Consider the following 20,499-nt stretch of genomic DNA (forward strand, 5'->3'; position numbering starts at 1 on the left):
ATTATTGGTTTTTGACTCACCAGTGATTTATCAAAACAAAGTACTGGATAAATGGTTTAAACCATAAGGGCCCAGGGGCACCCGGGTGGCTCAGTTGGTTAAATGTCCAACTCTTGATTTCGATTCAGGTCATCATCTCAGGGTTGTGGGATGGAGCCCCACTTCGGGCTCTGAGCTGAGTGAGTAACCTGCTTGGGCTTCTCTCTCCCCCTCTCCATCTCCCTCTGCCCCTACCCCTGCTCAGGTGCACGCTCGCTAAAAATTAAACAAACAAACAAAACAGGGCTTTAAACCACGTGGGCCCAGAACCCACGTGATAAAACTCTCCTGAGGAACATCTTAAAATGCACATTCCCAGGTCCTTATCAGACCCAACAAATCAGAATATGGAAAAGAGGGTCCAGAAATCTAAACTTTAACAAGTTCCTCAGATGATTCTTCTATACACTAAAATCTAAGAAATCATGGCACTAAGAGATGCTTAAGATAAAGTCCCTGCCTTCGATATGATTGTTAATATAGTAGGGGATAAATGTACACATAGCACCAGATAAAATGATATTAAGATACTAAGTAAAAAGTACCAAATAGGGTAAGTCTCTTCCAGTTAAGCAAATAACAAGAAAAGGTTGGTGGAGAAGACAGGTGGGTTTTGAGTTCAGATGAGTTGGGAGAGATGTACCTACTATAACCAAGGAAAATGGAAAAAACTAAGAAAAGAAAAAAAAAATGATTTCATGCAGAGAACATATCAAAGTGGCTGGGCAACAGCCTAGGCTGGAATGTATAACCCATACGGTCCACCATAATCAAGTCACTACTTAGCACTAGACAGGAGCAGAAACACATCTTCAGCCCTAGGAAGGTCTACACGTGAGGAACTGAGCTATTTCTCTTCTTTCCTTGCTCAGCTAAATGAATTTCAAGTCCCTTCCACGTACCCACAGTATAATCTAAGAATAATGACAGCCAAACTCCAGCCAATGGAGATAGGGCAGGTGTACTGATTTCCATTCATATTCTAAACCAAAATCATGACTCAACTTGAGCCTAAACTGCCTCTAATCACTTGACCTCTCTCAACAACCTGACTGTCACCTTTAGTATCCTCAGTGCTGGACCACAGTCTTGACTTAACCCATCACCTAAATTTAAAAATATTAGCCATTAAAGAGACATCTACTCACAGGTCATCATGGTTCCATAGGGAAGGTTAGGTATCAGATGGTGACTGGTTCCAGAACCCAGATCTCTTTCCAGTGTCCCACAGGGAATCTGAAACTCTAGCTCTCAGAAATTTTCAAGTTGCTTTACTGAGTTATTAGAGCTAAAGGCATGAAGCTAGTACCTCCCATTTGCACAACTTTAGGGTTACTTTTCACATTATATTCTATGTGAATGGCACCCCCTAGAGCACAACTCCAGAATATAATGTGAATGGTGATCAGGAGTTATTGGCCAGCCAGCCATATGCCAGTTGTGTTTCACAAGTATCCTGGCTATCAAGATTTTATTAACATACTTTATATTCAAAGCACTAAGAAAAGTTCTAGTAGCTTAGAATGACTGCTGTGGATATTTAACATAACAAGCAAAAGTAACCTGTATCTTCTGGTTTTAAAGCCCATTATTTTATAATGCCAAATAGCCTAGTAAATCTTTCTAATAAGCATGGCCTTACCATAGTACTTCTTAATGGAACCTGGAAAATCTACGGGTTTTTTTTTTAAGAATTTATTTATTTATTTGAGAGAGAGCCAAGAGTAGGAGCACAAGCAGGGGGAGTAGGACAGGGAGAAGCAGGCTTACCACCAAGCAGGGAGCCCGATGCACAGCTTGATCCCAGAACCCTGGGATCATAACCTGAGCCAAAGGCAGACGCTTAACGACTGAGCCATCCAGGTGCCCCTTTCTCTCTCTTTTTTTTTTTTTTTTTTGCTATTTTTCAAATACCATGTTATAAGGGCTGTTTCTCCATGTATATTAATCAGATTACCATTTTTAACCTGTATATATATACAGGTATATATGTATGTGTCTGTGTGTGTATACCCTTAAAGAAGTACTGAACAGGGGCACCTGGGTGGCTCAGATGCCCCTAAAGCTACCCTTAATCAGATACAAATTTCCATTATATCATGTAAAATTCAATTTATTTGCCCCTAAAATTTTAATCTCATCCAAAAAAATCCAACAAACTTTACAAAGTATTCTGTTGCACTGCTTGTAAATTAACTGTAGAATCAACTAATTATATTAATAGTTACCTATGACATATCTGTGTTAGGCTTTTTGATGAATACAAAGATGTTCAAAAAGTCCCAATCCTGAAGTTTAGTAAGGTTATCAACTCAACAGGGATGTAAAGAATGCAGAAGAAGAAAAGAATGCAGGGAAATAAGAAACTGAAGTAGACTCCACCGATTCTGAAATATTAGTAAGGATTAAGAAGACGCCTGGGTGGCTCAGTCGGCTAAAAGTGTCTGCCTTCAGCTCAATCGAGTCCCACATCGGGCTCCATGCTCAGTGGGGAGCCTGCTTCTCCATCTGCCTGCTGCTCTACCTGCTTGTGCTCTCTCTCTCTGACAAATAAATTAATTAATTAAATCTTAAAAAAAAAAAAAAGACCCAAAAAGCAGAGTGTAGATCGAGATGGAATAACAGCTTAAATGACAGTATAGAAAGAAGATAAATAAGCAAGCACTCACTCATTCACTCAGTGTTTGCACAGTGCCAGGCTAAATATTTACTGACTACTCTCACTGTATTCCAGGCACACGGCTAGGATTACTATATTTTCTTTTAACCCTCACAACATATCGTGAGGAATTTCTCTCTTGTTATTCTCTTCCTACAGATGAGCACTGAGTAACCAGAAGTTAAAGACTTTGCCCAAGATTACAAGAATATTTTTTTTTTTAAGATTTTATTTGACACAGAGAGACACAGTGAGAGGGAACACAAGCAGGGGGAGTGGGAGAGGGAGAAGCAGGCTTCCCGCCGAGCAGGGAGCCTGATGCGGGGCTCGATCCCACTGGGATCATGACCTGAGCCGAAGGCAGGCGCTTAACGACAAGAGTCACCTAGGTGCCCCCAAGATTACAATATTAAGTGGCAAAAGAGGAATTCAAACCCAATCTCTCAATCTTAACTCTGATGCTCATGCCCCACCTTATGTTTTTGGATGGGGAGAAGACCGGAATTAAGTTGGAGTGGTGAACACAGATGTCAATTATCGGCAGGAAGGAAAAGATCCCGGTGCGGAGGGATAAATATGTTAGGACTTCATGACACCTGGGAACCATGATATGGCCTTGAACAGAATGCAAGCAGTGTTTCTGAAGGCAACTTTCCACAGCCACTAGAGAGATATGAGAGAAGAATGTCTAGTATTAGAAAGACTTTGCCATTAATTGATTAAAAGCAAACAACAAAAAAGATATGATATGATATGATATATGATAATGCCTAGGACCAAGAAGATAACAAGAAAGCATGGAAAAGGACAGAATCGGGGCGCCTGGTGGCTCAATTGTTAAGCATCTGTCTTTGGCTCAGGTCATGATCCCAGAGTCCTAGGATTGAGCCCTGCATCAGGCTCCCTGCTCAGCAGGAAGCCTGCTTCTCCCTCTCCCACTCCCCCTGCTTCTGTTCCCTCTCTCGCTTTGTCTCTCTCTCTCTCAAATAAATAAAATCTAAAAAAAAAAAAAAGTGATAATTAGAAGGAAGTAAAACTGTCCTTACTTAGTGTAGATAATCCAATGGGAGCCACAAAAAACCTATTTGAGTGAATTCAGCAAAGTTGCAGGATGTTAAGATCAATATACAAAAAACAACTGTATTACAAAACAAAACTGTAGGGGCACCTGGGTGGCTCAGATGGCTGAGCGTCTGCCTTCGGCTCAGGTCATGATCCCACGGTCCTGGGATCGAGTCCCACATCGGTCTCCCTGCTAGGTGGGGAGCCTGCTTCTCCCTCTGCCTCTGCCCTCTCTCTCTCTCTGACTCTCATGAAAAAATAAATAAAACATTAAAAAAAAACTGTATTCCTGCATAGTAGCAATGAGCAAACAAAAGTTGAAATTAAAAACAAAAACAACTACAGTGATTTCAAAAATTAAGAGAGAAATTTGACAAAGATGTATAAGACCTGTACTCCAAAACTTTGCTAGGAAAAAGTAGTGAAAGCCTAAGCAAATGGAGAGACATGTTAAGTTCAAAGATGGGAAGATTCAATATTGTTAAGATGCCAATTCTACCCCAAGGATTCAATGCTTTTGAAAACTGAAATCAAAATAAGCACTTGAAAATATTTTGGGAGGGGCGCCTGAGTGGCTCAGTCATTAAGCTTCTGCCTTCAGCTCAGGTCATGATCCCAGGGTCCTGGGATCGAGCCCCGCATTGGGCTCCCTGCTTGGTGGGAAGCCTGCTTCTCCCTCTCCCACTCCCCCTGCTTGTGTTCCCTCTCTCGCTGTGTCTCTGTCAAATAAATAAATAAAATCTTTTTTTAAATAAATAAAATCTTTAAAAATATATATATATTTTGGGAAAATAGTTTGGCAATTTCTGAAATAATTCTACATCTATCAAATGATCCAGCCATACCACTCCTATGTATTTACAAAGGTTACTTTATTTGTAGTAACCAAAAACTGGAAACAATTTAAACATCTATCAACAGGTGAATAAAAACTAAACAAATGTAATATATTCAAACAATGGAAATACTACAACAATAAGATGAAATGAACAACTAATACATACAACATCTTAAAATAGTTATGCTGAAAGAACCCAGAAAGAAGAAAGGAAGACAGTGAAGGAGGAAATACAGTCAGTATGACTTCATTTATATAAAATATAAATATGTATATATAAAATTCTAGAAAATGCAAAGTAATCTATAGTAACTAAAAAGATCAGTGTTGGGGCAACTGGGTGGCTCAGTCGGTTAAGAATCTGCCTTCAGGCGCTAGTATCCAAAATCTATAAATACCTTATCAAACTCAACACCCAAGGAACAAATAGTCCAATCAAAAAATGGGCAAAAGATGGGACACCTGGGTGGCTTAGTGGGTTAAGCAACTGCCTTCAGCTCAGGTCATGATCCCAGGCTCCTTGCTCAGCAGGGAGCCTGCTTCTCCCCCTGCCTGCCACTCCCCCTGCTTATACTCTCTCTCTCTCTGACAAATATTAAAAAAAAAAAAAAAGAAAGAAATGGGCAGAAGACATGAACAGACATTTCTGCAAAGAAGACATCATCCAAATGGCCAACAGACACATGAAAAAGTGCTCAACATCACTCGGCATCAGGAAAATACAAATCAAAACCACAATGAGATACCACCGCACACCAGTCAGGATGGCTAAAATTAGTAAGTCAGGAAATGACAAATTTTGGCGATGATGTGGAGAACGGGGAACCCTCCTACACTGTTGGTGGGAATGCAAGCTGATTCTGTATGGAGGTTCCTCAAAAAGCTTAAAATAGAACTACCCTATGACCCAGCAACTGCACTACTGGGTATTTAACCCAAAGATACAAATGTAGTGATCCAACGAAGGGGCTGCACCCCAATGTTTATAGCAGCAATGTCCACAATAGCCAAACTATGGAAAGAGCCTAGATGTCATCATCAGATGGATGGATAAAGAAGATGTGGTATATTTATACAATATATAATATATATAGTATATACATTATATACAATGGAATATTATGCAGCCATCAAAAAATGAAATCTTACCATTTGCCACAACGTGGATAGAACTAGAGGGTGTTATGCTAAGAGAAATTAATCAATCAGAGAGAGACAATTATCATATGATCTCACTGATATGAGGTATTTGAGAAACAAGGCAGAGGATCATAGGGGAAGGGAGGGAAAAATGAAACAAGATGAAACCAGAGAGGGTGACAAACCGTAAGAGTCTCTTATCTCAGGAAGCAAACTTAGGGTTCCTGGAATGGAGGAGGGGGGTGGGAGGGATGGGGTGGCTAGGTGATGGACACTGGGGAAGGTATTGTGCTATGGTGAGCGCTGTGAATTGTCTAAGACTGATGAATCACAGACCTGTACCCCTGAAACAAATAATACATTATATGTTTTTTTTTAAAGATTTTATTTATTTATTTGAGAGAGAATGAGAGATAGAGAGCATGAGAGGGAAGAGGGTCAGAGGGAGAAGCAGACTCCCTGCTGAGCAGGGAGCCTGATGTGGGACTCGATCCCAGGACCCTGGGATCATGACCTGAGCCGAAGGCAGTCGCTTAACCAACTGAGCCACCCAGGCGCCCAATAATTATATGTTAAATAAATAAAATCTGAAAGAGAAATAAAGAAAGAGAGAAAAGAAAAGGAAAGAAAGAAAGAAAGAAAGAGAGAGAGAGAGAGAGAAAGAGACAGAGAGAGAAAGAAAGAAAGAAAGAAAAGAAAGAAAGAAAAGAAAGAAAAGAAGAAAAAGAAAGAAAGAAAGAAAGAAAAAGAAAGAAAGAAAGAAAGAAAGAAAGAAAGAAAGAAAGAAAGAAAGAAAGAAAGAAAGAAAGAAAGAAAGAAAAAGAAAAATGAATCTGCCTTCAGCTTAGGTTATGATCCCAGGGTCCTGGGATCAAGCCCCGCACTGGGCTCCTTTCTCAGCAGGGAACCTGCTTCTCCCTCTCCCTCTGCCTGCCACTCCCCCGTTTGTGCTCTCTCTCTCCCCCTTGTGTGTGTCAAATAAATAAATAAATATCTTTAAAATAAATAAATAAATAATGAAAACATAAAAGATCAGTGTTTAGAAATGGTACAGGGTAGCATTGTAAGAGGGAGGGATTACAAAGGGGCATGAGGAAACGTGGGAGTGACTGACCATTCACTATCTTGATTGTGGTGATGGTTCACAGGTGCATCCATGTCAAAACTTATCAAACTGTGCATTTTAAACATATAAAGTATACTGTGTATCCATTATATTTCAATTTCTTAAAAAATGAAAGAACAAAACAAAGAACAGAGAAAGGGAAAAAGTGATAATGGTTAAGAAGAATCAGGAAGAAGCACTGTTTGTCCAGGAGGGAGTGGAGAGATCCCTGAGGAGTCCATGCAATGTGAAACCACTGGATGTTAAGATAGTGAAACAAGCCAAACATCATCTGCAGGCAGTGAGAAACAGCTATGAAACACAAACAGGAATCATTCCTTGAGAAAGAGCAGAGGACAAAGCACAAGTCAGAGAAAGGTGCCAGGTTAGCTCAATACCTCATTAATCTATAACACTATTTACGGTGCATTCCCCTTGGCCAGTCATCTTTTTAAAATGTAAAAGTCAGACGGCTCTCCTGGCTTATTTCACTGATAAATACAAATGAAACAAGAGATCAAGACAAAGCCCATATTCTCTCGTGGGTCCTGTCCAGACAATCAAACTTGGCTCAGCTTGCTTTGAAATGGTATTTCTCAAAAGAGTCTTACACACCTTGTATAATTCATCTTGATAATAAGCATTTCAAGGAGACACATCACTTAGCAGAAAATACTGAAACATATTTCTAAATTGCTTAAAAAAGTTTATCAGAAGTATTCTTGTGTCATAAATGTGACAAAAATGTCTTGTTCTAAAGAAACAGCCCAGTGAAAAGAGCTATTAGACCACTTATACTGCTGTCTGGATCAGGGATCCAGGCCCTACCCCCCTTGACCTACAAATGCCACCTTCTCAGTAAAGGCTTCCTAAGTCCCCTCCCTCACTGTGCTCCCTTGACAGAATTACACTTTTCTGCCCCTTGAACAACAGCACTTAGTTCCTTAAGCTATTAGAGGTTAACAGATGTCCTATTCATCACAAACCCTAAACACAGTGTTCTGTATGTATTAGGTGCTAAAACAAGTAAGAGTTTGGGGGCGTCTGGGTGGCTCAGTAGGTTAAGCATCTGCCTTCAGCTCAGGTCATGATCTCAGGGTCCTGGGACAGAGCCCCCTGCTCAGCAGGAGTTTGCTTTCCCTCTCACTTTGCACCTCTCCCTGCCCCCAGCCCCCAACCTCCACTCATGCGTGCTCTAATAAATAAAATCCAAAAAAAAGAGTTTGATGGCATAAAACCAAAGGTGACGAGACCTAAAGAGGCTGAGAGCAAACCCAAGGCTCACCAGAGTTCTGGTTTCCCTTGATTAAGTGTGGAAACTTTAGCTTACTGGGTATAAGAGGATGGGTACTCAGGGGTTCATAACATTATTCTGTCTACTTTGTGGATATTCAAATTTCTCCACATAAATTGTTAAAAAATAATAAAAGGCAGATGAAGAACTGATCAAACTTTTTGTTCTCACTTTCCTACCTTTGAACTTTTCTTTCCTTTTTCCTTTAAACTTGATCTTTGCCAGCCTCCCCCTTTTGTTGTCAACAGGTCCACTGGGTCATTAGCCATTTAACCAATGGCGGTTTGGAGGATAAAAGACAGACCCTTTGCACAAGCAGTGGAATTCCAAATGCTAGACTCTTGGCTCCACAATGTCTGATTCAAAAGAACTGCTGGGAGCTATTAGTTTAGCTCGCCCACCCAGGCATATGAAGACTCCTAGATTTCCTTTTACACCACTCCCATATGCCTCTCATTTATGCCTACACAGTTTTGTGATTGTGAGCTTTCATTTAGCACAGGAACAGATGAGATCCAGTGTAACCACAGAAATTATTAGGAAGAGCTAAGGATATGGAATCCAAAAGGAAGCAGTTTCAAATGTGGAATTGCAACAGATCAGAATTTTTTCTAGTGGGACAATAATAAAACAAAAATGCACTATCAAAATCCCCAGATACAAGATGAGGGGGATATACAGTAACAGTATGTGAGATACATTCTGGCCTAAATGAGAGCATTTGCCATTTTGTAAACTATCTTGTGCTTTCCCACCTTTCCACCTCTGAGTCTTTGCTAACATTCTCCTCTATACCTACACAGTGGCCTAAGTAATATCTGACTTTTTTTCATTAAAAATAAATAAATAAAATTTAAAAAAAATAATAAAACTTAAAGCATTACTGCTTTCTTCTTTCTTCATACAAAGATACTAGGAGTAATCTTATGCCTGTTTTTTTTTTCCACCACTCACAGAGAGAACAAAGTAAAGGGGAAAGAAATGGGAAGATCTCCTACAGTAGTTACACTAGGATTGAAAGAGGAATAGGTTATTAAAAAGAACAAGAAATGGCATTACATGAAAATAACTTAGCTGTAGGCAGTAAAAACTCCCAGTGGGGAAAAGAAAAGGTTACAACACCTCCTCACACCAGCCAACTGGTGGCACCATGAGCCCAGAACTTGGTATTGGGTGGAACAGATTAAGTCGGTGTTTGGGCAGATAGGCTTGTTTCTTGCCCCCCAAAGATGGACATATTAAAGAAGGTCAAACATAATCATATATACACTCTGGTAAAAAGGTGTAGAGTAGCTTAAGAGACTACTTATAACTCATATCCTTGACTCCACATCCAAGAAATGGGGGTAGAAGTATAACTTACACTTGAGTCAAAGGTTGATAAAGGCCTCAGCCTCTGCTTCAAGGAGAGAAAGGTAGCCAACCAAACAAATCAAGCCAAACAAAAAAGTCAGGATTCAAGTCATGACCTGCTCTTCTTTCCATCAATTTTGTTACCCTTCAAAGGCCTGGTTCAGATGACATTTTCCACATACAACCTTTACTGATCATCTCCTTTACTCCATTCGTATGTCCTCACCTTAACTTGTCTCACAGTTACTTGAATGCATAGTCCATACACCTCTCACAAGCTATCAAGTTTCTTAACTGGAAAACTTGTCTTACGCAGAACGCCTCTCTGCCTTTCATGAAAAATGAATATATTCTGGGGCTGGCTCAGTTGGTAGAGCACATAACTCTTGATCTCAGAGTCATGAGTTTGAGGCCCACAATGGGTGTAGAGATTACTTAAATAAATAAAAACCTTTAAAAAATAACCAGAAAACAGGGCGCCTGGGTGGCTCAGTTGGTTAAGCGACTGCCTTCGGCTCAGGTCATGATCCTGGAGTCCCGGGATCGAGTCCCGCATCGGGCTCCCTGCTCAGCGAGGAGCCTGCTTCTCCCTCTAACCCTCCCCCCTCTCATGTACTCTCTCTCTCTCATTCTCACTCTCTCAAAATAAATAAATCTTTAAAAAAAAAATAACCAGAAAACAAATACTTATTATAAAGTATATACAAATTAAATGGTGTATAATAATTGTACCCAGGAGATCGAGGAGAATAATAATTTTTAGTAAGGCTTCTGGATTTAGCACACTTTACCAAATATGTAACAGAGAGCTAACGCAAAAAAATCTTGTAATGTAGCTGAGCACTTGAACAAAAGCAGTGTACTACCAACTTACCCTGTAAAATTAGGAAACACTGCAATGGTAACACACTCAGATAATGACAGGTGTGGAAATCTGCTTAGACGATCATTCAAATGCACACCTGCACTCACTTGACGATGTGACTTTGTGGCCCAACTTTTACCCTAATATTGCAAAGCAAGCCAGATGAGTAAAATGCAGAACTAGGAGAACTTTCAAGGTCTTCTGACCACAAAGCAGCAGATTGGGATATACTCCTCTCAAAGTGGTATTCAGAGAACAGTCTTCCCCACATGGAAATAGGCCTTACACACATACTTCCTTTATTAAAATCAATTTGGAATTTTTATTTGGCCTTACTGAAAAAAGGTAGGAGTACCCACAATAATATATCAGTATCCTATAAGAAGCTAATTTATGGGGCACCTGCCTGGCTCAATCAGAGGAACATGTGACTCGATCTTGGGGTTGTGACTTTGAGCCCCAGGTTGGGTGCAGAAATTACTTAAACAAAACTTAAAGAAAAATGAACTAATTTATAATTCTGAATTGGGATTTGACAATTTAAAACTTTTTTTAGGGGTGCCTGGCTGGCTCAGTCAGAGGAGCGTGTGACTCTTGATCTCTGTGTCATGAGTTTGAGCCCCACACTGGGTGTAGAGATTACTTAAATACTTTAAGGAAAAAACACATTTTTAGTTCTGCCATAAAATAAATTTATTCATCAAACAGAGTTTTGGTTTCATTAAAAAGCTTTCTGCTGGGGGCTGCCTGGGTGGCTCAGTTGGTTAAGTGTCTGCCTTTGGCTCAGGTCATAACCTCTGCATCCTGGGTTCAAGCCCTGCATCAGACTTCCTGCTCAGTGGGGAGTCAGCTTCTTTCTTTCTTTCTCTCTCTCCCCCTCCCCCCCTCCTTCCCCCAGCTTGTGTTCTCTCTCTAATAAAATCTTTTTAAAAAAAAAGAAAAATAAGGGGCGCCTGGGTGACTCAGTGGTTAAGCGTCTGCCTTCAACTCAGGTCATGGTCCCAGGGCCCTGGGATCAAGCCCCACATCGGGCTCCCTGCTCAGCAGAAGCCTGCTTCTCCCTCCCCCACTCCCCTGCTTGTGTTCCCTCTCTCACTGTGTCTCTCTCTGTCAAATAAATAAATAAAATCTTAATAAAAAAAGAAAAACAAAAGCTTTCTGGTAGGATGCCCAGGTATAGGTATCTCAGTTGGTTAAGCATTGGACTCTTAATTTCGGCTCAGATCTCGATCCCCAGGTCATGGGATAGAGCCCCACATTGGGCTCCTCACACAGCACAGAGTCAGCTTGAGTTTCTCTCCCTCTGCCCCTCCCCCCACTTGCACGCACATACATGCACTCTGTCTCTCAAGTAAATAAAATCTTTAATTTTTATTTTTTAATATTTAAGTTCAGTAACTAACATGTAATGTATTATTGGTTTCAGAGATAAATAAAATGTTAAAAAAAAAATTCTTTTTCCCTTTCCCCCATCCTCTCCCCACCTCCCACCTCCCCCCCAGAAACACTAGACAGTACTTAGCTGTATACTTGGGGGCATTTTATTTTAAAGACTTATTTATTTATTTTTAGAGAGAGAGAAAGAGAAAGCATGGGGGGAGCAGCAGAGGGAAAGAGAATCCTCAAGCAAACTCCACAGTGAGTGAGGAGCCTGCAGGGCGCCTGCAGGCGCAGGACCCTGAGATCATGACCTGAGCCAAAATCAAGAGTTGGCAGCTTAAAGGAGTTAATGACCCAGGAGCCACAATCTGAGACATTTTTTTTCTTTTATTTGTTTCAGGGGTACAGGTCTGTGATTCATCAGTCTTACACAATTCATAGCACATACCCCTCCCCATTCTGGGGCATTTTAAACAGTAAAATCACCAACAAAAAGAACAAAAATGTGGCCCGGTTTGTCCCCGAGACAGAACCGCTGCTACGGTAGCCGTCTCCGCCTGCCCTTGGCCGAGTCTCACCGCCACAACCATGCCCCGGGGGAGCCGAAGCGCGGCCGCCCGGCCAGCCAGCCGCACTGTTCACCCGCCCGCGCACCCGCCGCCCTCGGCCGCTGCACCGGCCCTGGCCCCGTCGGGCCAGCCTGGCTTGATGGCGCATATGGCGTCCACGGCCGCTGTGGTGGCCGTGGGCTCGGCTGTGGGACACGTCGTGGGTAGCGCCCTGACCGGAGCCTTCAGCCGGGGGAGCTCAGAGCCCGCCCAGCCTGCCGCTGAGCAGGCTCCCACCCGCACTGGCCCCCAGCCCCTGCAGATGGGGCCCTGCACCTACGAGTTCAAGCAGTTCCTAGACTGTTCCACCACTCAGAGTGACCTGTCCCTGTGTGAGGGCTTCAGCGAGGCCCTGAAGCAGTGCAAGTACAACCACGGTCTGAGCTCCCTGCCCTGAAGAGACAGGTGCGGACTGGTGCAGATCCATGAGCCAGTCCTGCACCCACCTTCACCCCTTCACCTGACAGCTGGACCATGACGTCAGATTGTACCCGTGTAGCTGGGATTTGGAGTGAGGAGGGGGTTTCTTACCCCACAGATGACCGGAGACGCAAATGTGCAATTAAAAGCGTTTATTTTAGACCATTAAAAAAAAAAAAATGTGAAAAATATGGCACTAAGTAACCATAAAAAAGACTGGTTTACAATATAAGAGCTGAAGCAAAAGGCAGAGAGTCACCTTGTTCAGCTTTAACTGGGAATGTGTTAGGGGACTCAAAATTTTCACTGCTCTGATCACATCCACAAATGACCACTATATGTTGACTCGGGGATTACAGATAAATTTTAGCAAGTAGGCAAATCTGCAAATACAGAACCTATAAATTGATTTTTTTTTTATTTATTTATTTGAGAGAGAGAGAGAGTACAAGCAGGGGAAGTAGCAGTAGGAGAGGGGAAAGCAGGGAGCCCAATCCGGGGCTCGATCCCAGGACCCTGGGATGATAACCTGAGCCGAAGGCAGGAGCTTAACCGACTGAGCCACTCAGGCACCCCAGAATCTATAAATTGATTCTGATTATGATAATCAATTGCGTATCATACCATGAATATTTATTTAGCCATAAAAAGGAATGAAGTACTCAGTCATGCTACAACATGGATAAACCTCAAAACATGCCAAGTGGGGGCGCCTGGGTAGTTCAGTCGTTGAGCGTCTGCCTTTGGCTCGGGTCGTGGTCCCGGGGTCCTGGGATCGAGCCTCACATCAAGTTCCCTGCTCCATGGGAAACCTGCTTCTCCCTCTCCCACTCCCCCTGCTTGTGTTCCCTCTCTCGCTGTGTCTCTCTCTGTCAAATAAATAAATACTTAAAAAAAAAAATGCCAAGTGAAAGAAGTCAGTCACAAAAGCCCACATATTGTATTTTTCCCCCAATTTTAAATAATGACAATTAGCTCAGGAGAGTTTAAATATAATTCAAATCAAAGAATGTTTCTAACACTTTAGATGAAATGTCAAAAACAGAGAACAGAAAAATCCAGAGACAGAAAGTAGACCTGGGGCTGGGAAAGGGGAAGATATGGACTGATTATTAATGGGTATGGGGTTTCTTTCAGGGATGATGAAAATATTCCGGTATACAGTGGTGATGGCTGCACAACCATACATATATACTAAAATCCACTAAACTGTACACTTTATAAGAACATGGTATGTGAATTATATCTCAATAAAGCTCTTTACCAAAAAACGCCTATCTTTCACGTTATTTCCTGACATGCACAGTAGTCATACACAGGACTTTTTCAAATTAATACCCTCCAAAAATATATACTTTATCATACTCTCTTACCTGGGTGTAACTTAACCAGCTCATTTATAGCAGAGAAAGCATATAGTTAACCCTCCTCTAAGCTCAAAGTTCTCTATAAAGACTGATCCTAGGGCGCCTGGGTGGCTCAGTTGGTTAAGCAACTGCCTTTGGCTCAGGTCATGATCCCGGAGTCCTGGGATCAAGTCCCACATCGGGCTCCCAGCTCAGCGGGGAGCCTGCTTCTCCCTCTGACCCTATCCCCTCTCATGCTGTTCCCTCTCTCTCTCTCTGTCAAATAAATAAAATCTTTAAAAAAAAAAAAAAAAAAGAGGACTTATCCTGGTTTTTCAAAGAATGAACCGAGGGACAGCTGGGTGGCACAGTCAGGTGTCTGGGCTTCAGCTCCTGTTATCTCAGGGTTGTGGGATCGAGCCCCTCATCAGGCTCCACGCTCAGCACAGTCTGCTTGAGTTTCTCTCTCCCTCTACCTCTGCCTCTGCCCCTCCTGCTCCTGCTCTCTCTCTCTCAAATAAATCTTTTTAAAAGATTTTATTTATTTATTTGAGAGAGAGAGAATGAGAGATAGAGAGCACGAGAGGGAAGAGGGTCAGAGGGAGAAGCAGACTCCCTGCCGAGCAGGAAGCCCGATGTGGGACTCGATCCCGGAACTCCAGGATCATGACCGGAGCTGAAGGCAGTCGCTTAACCAACTGAGCCACCCAGGTACCCATCAAATAAATCTTTAAAAAATGGAGTGCCTGGGCAGCTCAGTCATTAAGCATCTGCCTTCAGCGCAGGTCATGATCTCAGGGTCCTGGGATCAAGCCCTGCATAGGGCTCCCTCCTCCGCGGGAAGCCTGCTTCTCCCTCTCCCACTCCCCCTGCTTGTGTTCCCTCTCTCACTGTCTCTCTATCTCTGTCAAATAAATAAAATCTTTAAAAAAAATAAATCTTTAAAAAAAGGTAATTGAACATTTGATGAAGAAAAAATTAATTTGTAACAAAATTCTTTTATTTGACTATAAGAACACTGGTAAGTTTGTAGCATGCCCATCTAAGCAACTTCCAGAAGAAAACAACCAGAACAACAAAGGGAGAGAAATGTTACCACTCAAGAACCCACAGTCTGAAAACCCCTTAGTTATTCTAAAGTCATACCCATCTAGCTGGCTACATAAGCAACAGAGTGAGGAAACCACTTCTCTGTTCAAACTCTCAGATTCTGGGGCACCTGGGTGGCTCAGTTGGTTAAGCGACTGCCTTCAGCTCAGGTCATGATACTGGAGACCCTGGATCGAGTCCCGCATAGGGCTCCCTGATTGGCAGAGAGTCTGCTTCTCCCTCTGACCCTCCCCCCTCTCATGTGCTCTCTCTCTCATTCTCTCTGTCTCACATAAATAAATAAAATCTTTAAAAAAAAAAACTCTCAGATTCTGAATTCCAGCAACCTTTTCAAAGATCCAAAAGTCACAATAATAAAGAGAACAAAAGAAAGAACTTTAAAAGGTCACGTAAAGGTCACCTAGTCTACCTAGGTTCCATATCCTTCTTTCCTACCCAACCAAGAATTCAGCCTGTGTGACTCATAGCAGTATAGTTTTGATTTTCTTAATAAAAGATCTTGAGGTTTACTAGGAAACATTCAGATTTTTATTAAATGCCAACTATATGCCAGGCACTGAGTTACACCTAATTCTCTGAATCAAAAAGTAAAAATATCTATATATATTTTAATGGTCCTATTAACTGAAGTCGGCTTCAAAACGTGACAGGTAAAAACATGGGGAGCGGGGGGAGACTAGTGAAATAAATTAGCTCTTAATCCAGAAGATTCTCCAAGTATCAACTCCATGTCCCATATGTATTTGTTTGCTTGTTAACCAGCTGTCTCCTCACTAGACTGAACCCAACAGGAGCAAGGAGTTCATTTTGATCATTGCTCTAGGGTCTCTAAAACTTAAAAACTGTACCTGGCACATAGGAGGCACTCAGTAAAATTTGAGTTCTGTGAATAAATCATACTTGTGAATGAAGTCAAACAATCAGATGTTTTTCTCTGGCTTCCCTGTATTACAATTTTCATAAAACTTCACTTTAATCTTGCACCTAAGAGGGAGAAATAAGTAAACAACCACGCACTTATTTTTCCTCCATTTTCTTTAAAATTCCTAATAATCCACAGTTGTTCAGTCTCCTAAAGGCCAATGTAATGGATTTATTTTAGAATTCATGGCCAGGAAGATGAGCTGGTGTGGGGTCATCACTCAGAAAAGGGAAGCTATACATATGGTATAACCCCCAGTTTTCATAATGGTTTCCACTTTACCTTCCTTGCTTGGAACCTCATCAGCTTCATATTCAGTTACTGTGCTTTTGCTCAGGATGATAAAATTTCCCTTTATCCTCTCACTCTACAACTTGCTTCTTCTCAAAGGAGAGTATAAATATTCAAAAAAAATGTAAAACTTCATCCCATTTTTTTAAAATGTGCTCTTGGCAAACGAGGATTAGTCATCTCAATTCATTACAAAGTCCATGGTTTAACGCAATACATCTTAAATTTTTTTAAGTTATTTTTAATAATATACACCTAACATGGGGCTCAAATTCACAACCCCAAGATCAAGAGTTACACATTCTACCAAGTGAGCACACCAGCCACCCCTGACAGTCTGCATTTTTTTTTTTAAAGATTTTATTTATTTATTCATGAGAGACACACAGAGAGAGAGAGCGAGAGAGAGGCAGAGGGAGAAGCAGGCTCCCAAGGAGCAGGGAGCCCGATGCGGGACTCGATCCCAGGACTCTGGGATCATGACCTGAGCCGAAGGCAGACGCTTAACCATCTGAGCCACCCAGGTGCCCGAGAGTCTGCATTTTTAACAAGCTCCTAGGTGATGCTGCTAGTTCCCGAATATACAATGTGTATCTACTTTCCTCATGGCTAAGGTAAATTTGATGCTGCCTGCCCCACCCCTTCTGATCTAGTTCTAAAAACTACAACAAGTGGACTGCTGCCAAATGAACCTTAAAGGCTCATCATTCCTCTATGCTTTCTGTTCATCAGGCATGGCTTCTTGAACCTTTCCACTTTTTTTCCTTTTTTAAGATTTACTTATTTTTTTTTAAGATTTTATTTATTTAAAAGAGAGAGAGAGGGTATGAGAAGAGGGAAGGTCAGAGGGAGAAGCAGACTCCCCACCAAGCACGGAGCCTGATGCATGCAAGACTCCAGAATCATGACCTGAGCTGAAGGCAGTCGCTTAACCAATTGAGCCACCCAGGTGCCCCGAAATTTACTTATTTATTTCAGAGAGGGAGAGAGAATGAGAGCATGAGTGGGGGGGAGGGACAGAGGGAGAGAAAGAATTTCAAGCAGACTCTGTGCTAAGTGTGGAGCTAGCTGTGGGGCTCAATCCCACATCCCTGAGATCATGACCTGAGCTGAAACCAAGAGTTGGACACTCAATGACTGAACCACCCAGGCACCCCTCAACTGGCTTTTTCCTTAATCATAATTGGGGATCTTCTTTGAACCCTCTCAAATGCTGGCCACACAGATCTCTTAAACCGAGGTACATGAATATTCATTTTAGTCTGTAGGCCCAGATAAGATGAAATTATGTACATGACCAGTTGCTCCCCTATATAAACTGGCTTACTCACTTTGCTATTTTGTTAAATATCACTGGATTTGAAAATTAAACTTAGTTTGGGGCGCCTGGGTGGCTCAGTCATTGGGCGTCTGCCTTTTGCTCAGGTCATGATCCCGGGGTCCTGGGATCAAGCCCCGCATTGGGCTCCCTGCTCAGCGGGAAGCCTGCTTCTCCCTCTCCCCTCCCCCTGCTTGTGTTCCCTCTCTCGCTGTGTCTCTCTCTGTGAAATAAATAAATAAAATCTTTACAAAAAAAGAAAATTAAACTTAGTTTGAATTTTAACCCAATTCTCCAAGGAACCAAGCCCTGGTACTGAGAAGTATTTTCTCTAGGTATTAGTTTTCTCATCTGTGAATAGAGATAAAGGTCATGATTGCTTTCTAGTCTCACTTCCAAGAATCTATGACTCTAGTGTCTGTATTTCCCTTTTATTCTTCCCTTTATACTATAGATGTATGAACTTTTATTTTGCTTTTTTGCCTAATGAAAAGCCCTTTTGGGGGCGCCTGGGTGCCTCAGTCGTTAAGCGTCTGCCTTCGGCTCAGGTCATAATCCCAGGGTTCTGGGATCGAGGCCCACATCAGGCTCCTTGCTCGGCGGGAAGCCTGCTTCTCCCTCTCCGACTCTCCCTGCTTGCATTCCTTCTCTCACTGTGTCTCTCTCTGTCAAATAAATAAATAAAATCTTAAAAAAAAAAAGCCCTTTTGCTTACTTCTCAGCTCTTCAAAGAGAAGAGCCTGCCATAAACTATATATACATTACTATACTTATCCTTAAAGGAACTCTCTCAGAGAAGTTCAAATAAAGAGCTGCAAATATCCTGAAGTAACTGGAGTCAAAAATGAAAACTAAGTTTTAAAAAACCCAGGGCACCTACCTAGTGGCTCAGGTGGAAGAGCACGTGACTCTTGAACTTGAGGTCATGAATTCAAGCCCCACATTTGGTGTAGAGATTACTTAAAATAAATAAAAAGTTTTTTTTTTAAAGATTTTTATTTATTTATTTGACAGAGAGAGACATAGCGAGAGAGGGAACACAAGCAGGAGGAGTGGGAGAGGGAGAAGCAGGCCTCCCGCCAAGCAGGGAGCCCGATGCAGGGCTCCATCCCAGCACCCGGGGATCATGACCTGAGCCGAAGGCAGACGCTCAACGACTGAGCCACCCAGGCGCCCCAAATAAAGTTTTTTTAAAAAAACCTTTAAATTATCTTCTCAGTGCCAATCCAATAAAAACACAAACCACCAAAATGTACACTGTTTTTGTTCACTTTTGTTGTTATCCTAACCAGAGTCAACACCTGTAAGCAAGTTTAAAAAATTAAAAAAAAAAAAAAGCTGTGCTTAGGTGTATGTGACTGGAGAGCTATAGCTGAGGAAAAGCAATCAATTAGCTCTTCTCCTAAGTCTCACCAGCTGTGTTTTCCTGATGACACAGAATCTGTCCACCTGCTCCCACAGATGGTACAGCTGCAGCTTAAGTAAAACACCTGGTTCTGTACATCCATTCCATGCAGTTTGCTAGAACAATGCTAGCTGCAGATCAGGCAAGCCCCGTCAGCATTTTCATTTATTGCCCAGATTAAGGCCAACTATAGGATGCTAAATATGCCTTTCATTCCCAAGCACAAATACAACAGTGTTAACGAAGTTACAATAATAATGTCAAAGAATTAAAAAAGGAATAATGTCAAAGAACTGTTATAAAGTGTGACAATCCTAGATTAAATTTGGTTGTCATTAACCACTTTCCAAACTCCCTAATTTAGAACATTTATAGTAAGATAATCCTAGTAAAATAAGCTCAACCACCAGCAGCCGGTACTTTTTCTTAAGAATGGTAATGTCAGTATAGTAAATGTGCTGAATGGATACTGCTAAATTAAAATCATGTGAAAAAAATAAAAATTAAAAATAAATAAAATAAACACAAACTAAAACTCATGTGAGAAATGAGACTTTCTTCCGAATTTTACACTTAAGAAACTTTACAACTGAGAAATTTTTTATTCTCCCCATGTGACCTTAAATTAACTTCTTCTATCAGAGGAATTTTCTCCCCATTGAAGAAGATTCATCAATATTGGTAAACTAAAAACAGTGATCAGTTCCTGTGCAAAAAAACCCCAAAAATACTCATGAGGTGATACATGATTTCATGCCATAGTCCATGAGTTAGTTTGAATGTTGCAAAGTTATACTTTTTAGAGTATTTGATGGCTTATGGAGAAAATGGTGTAAAATACTGGAAATTAGGGATATCCCAGGAATACAGTAAACTACAGACAAGGAGAGGTTGGCTACCGAAAGACAACAGAGCATTATCTGGTATATAAAAAGTAATCAGATTCAAGTTACATGCCCTTAGGTGAAAAATAAAATCTAACATCAGTCCCTCCTCCCTATCACAGTCAGGATTAACTAGTCTCTCTCCCTAATACTTTCTTAAATATCTCCATTTATCACTTTTACCACAAAGCATCCTATAAGTTTTTCTTCCCTGTAATGCTTCCTGCATCAAGATTTAGATGGTCTTTTTGGCAGATTTACACCCTCTAAGGCAATGGTTCCCAAAGTCATTTTTAGACCACCTTTAAGAGAACCACTTAGTAAGCCTGAGGAAAATGCAGATTCCTGGGTCCTACCCCAATCTCCAGTTTAAATCTCTGGGAGGTAAAATCCCAGGAGCTGCATTTAACGAATTTCCCAGATGCTTGAGGTGCACACCAAAGTGTACACTGCATATGGT

General features: G+C 41.5%; 1 protein-coding gene across 3 annotated transcripts in view; it reads right to left on the reverse strand.

The window, feature by feature from the left end:
* The window catches only part of CBFA2T2 (CBFA2/RUNX1 partner transcriptional co-repressor 2), a 154,666-nt gene that overhangs the window by 109,999 nt on the left and 24,168 nt on the right, over positions 1–20,499 (reverse strand). The window contains exon 1 of one of the 3 annotated variants that reach the window (XM_073880540.1): positions 15,256–15,441. The exons of the other annotated variants lie outside the window; for them this stretch is intronic. Coding sequence (XP_073736641.1) covers positions 15,256–15,259 — 4 coding nt within the window. The 5' untranslated portion in view covers positions 15,260–15,441. Of the gene's footprint in view, positions 1–15,255; positions 15,442–20,499 lie in introns of those variants that run through there. 3 annotated transcript variants of the gene reach the window in all.

This window comes from Callorhinus ursinus, unplaced genomic scaffold, assembly GCF_003265705.2.
Source record: "Callorhinus ursinus isolate GAN/ISIS: 27379988/994484 unplaced genomic scaffold, GSC_fseal_2.0 scaffold38, whole genome shotgun sequence".
In the NCBI taxonomy this organism is placed as follows: domain Eukaryota; kingdom Metazoa; phylum Chordata; class Mammalia; order Carnivora; family Otariidae; genus Callorhinus; species Callorhinus ursinus.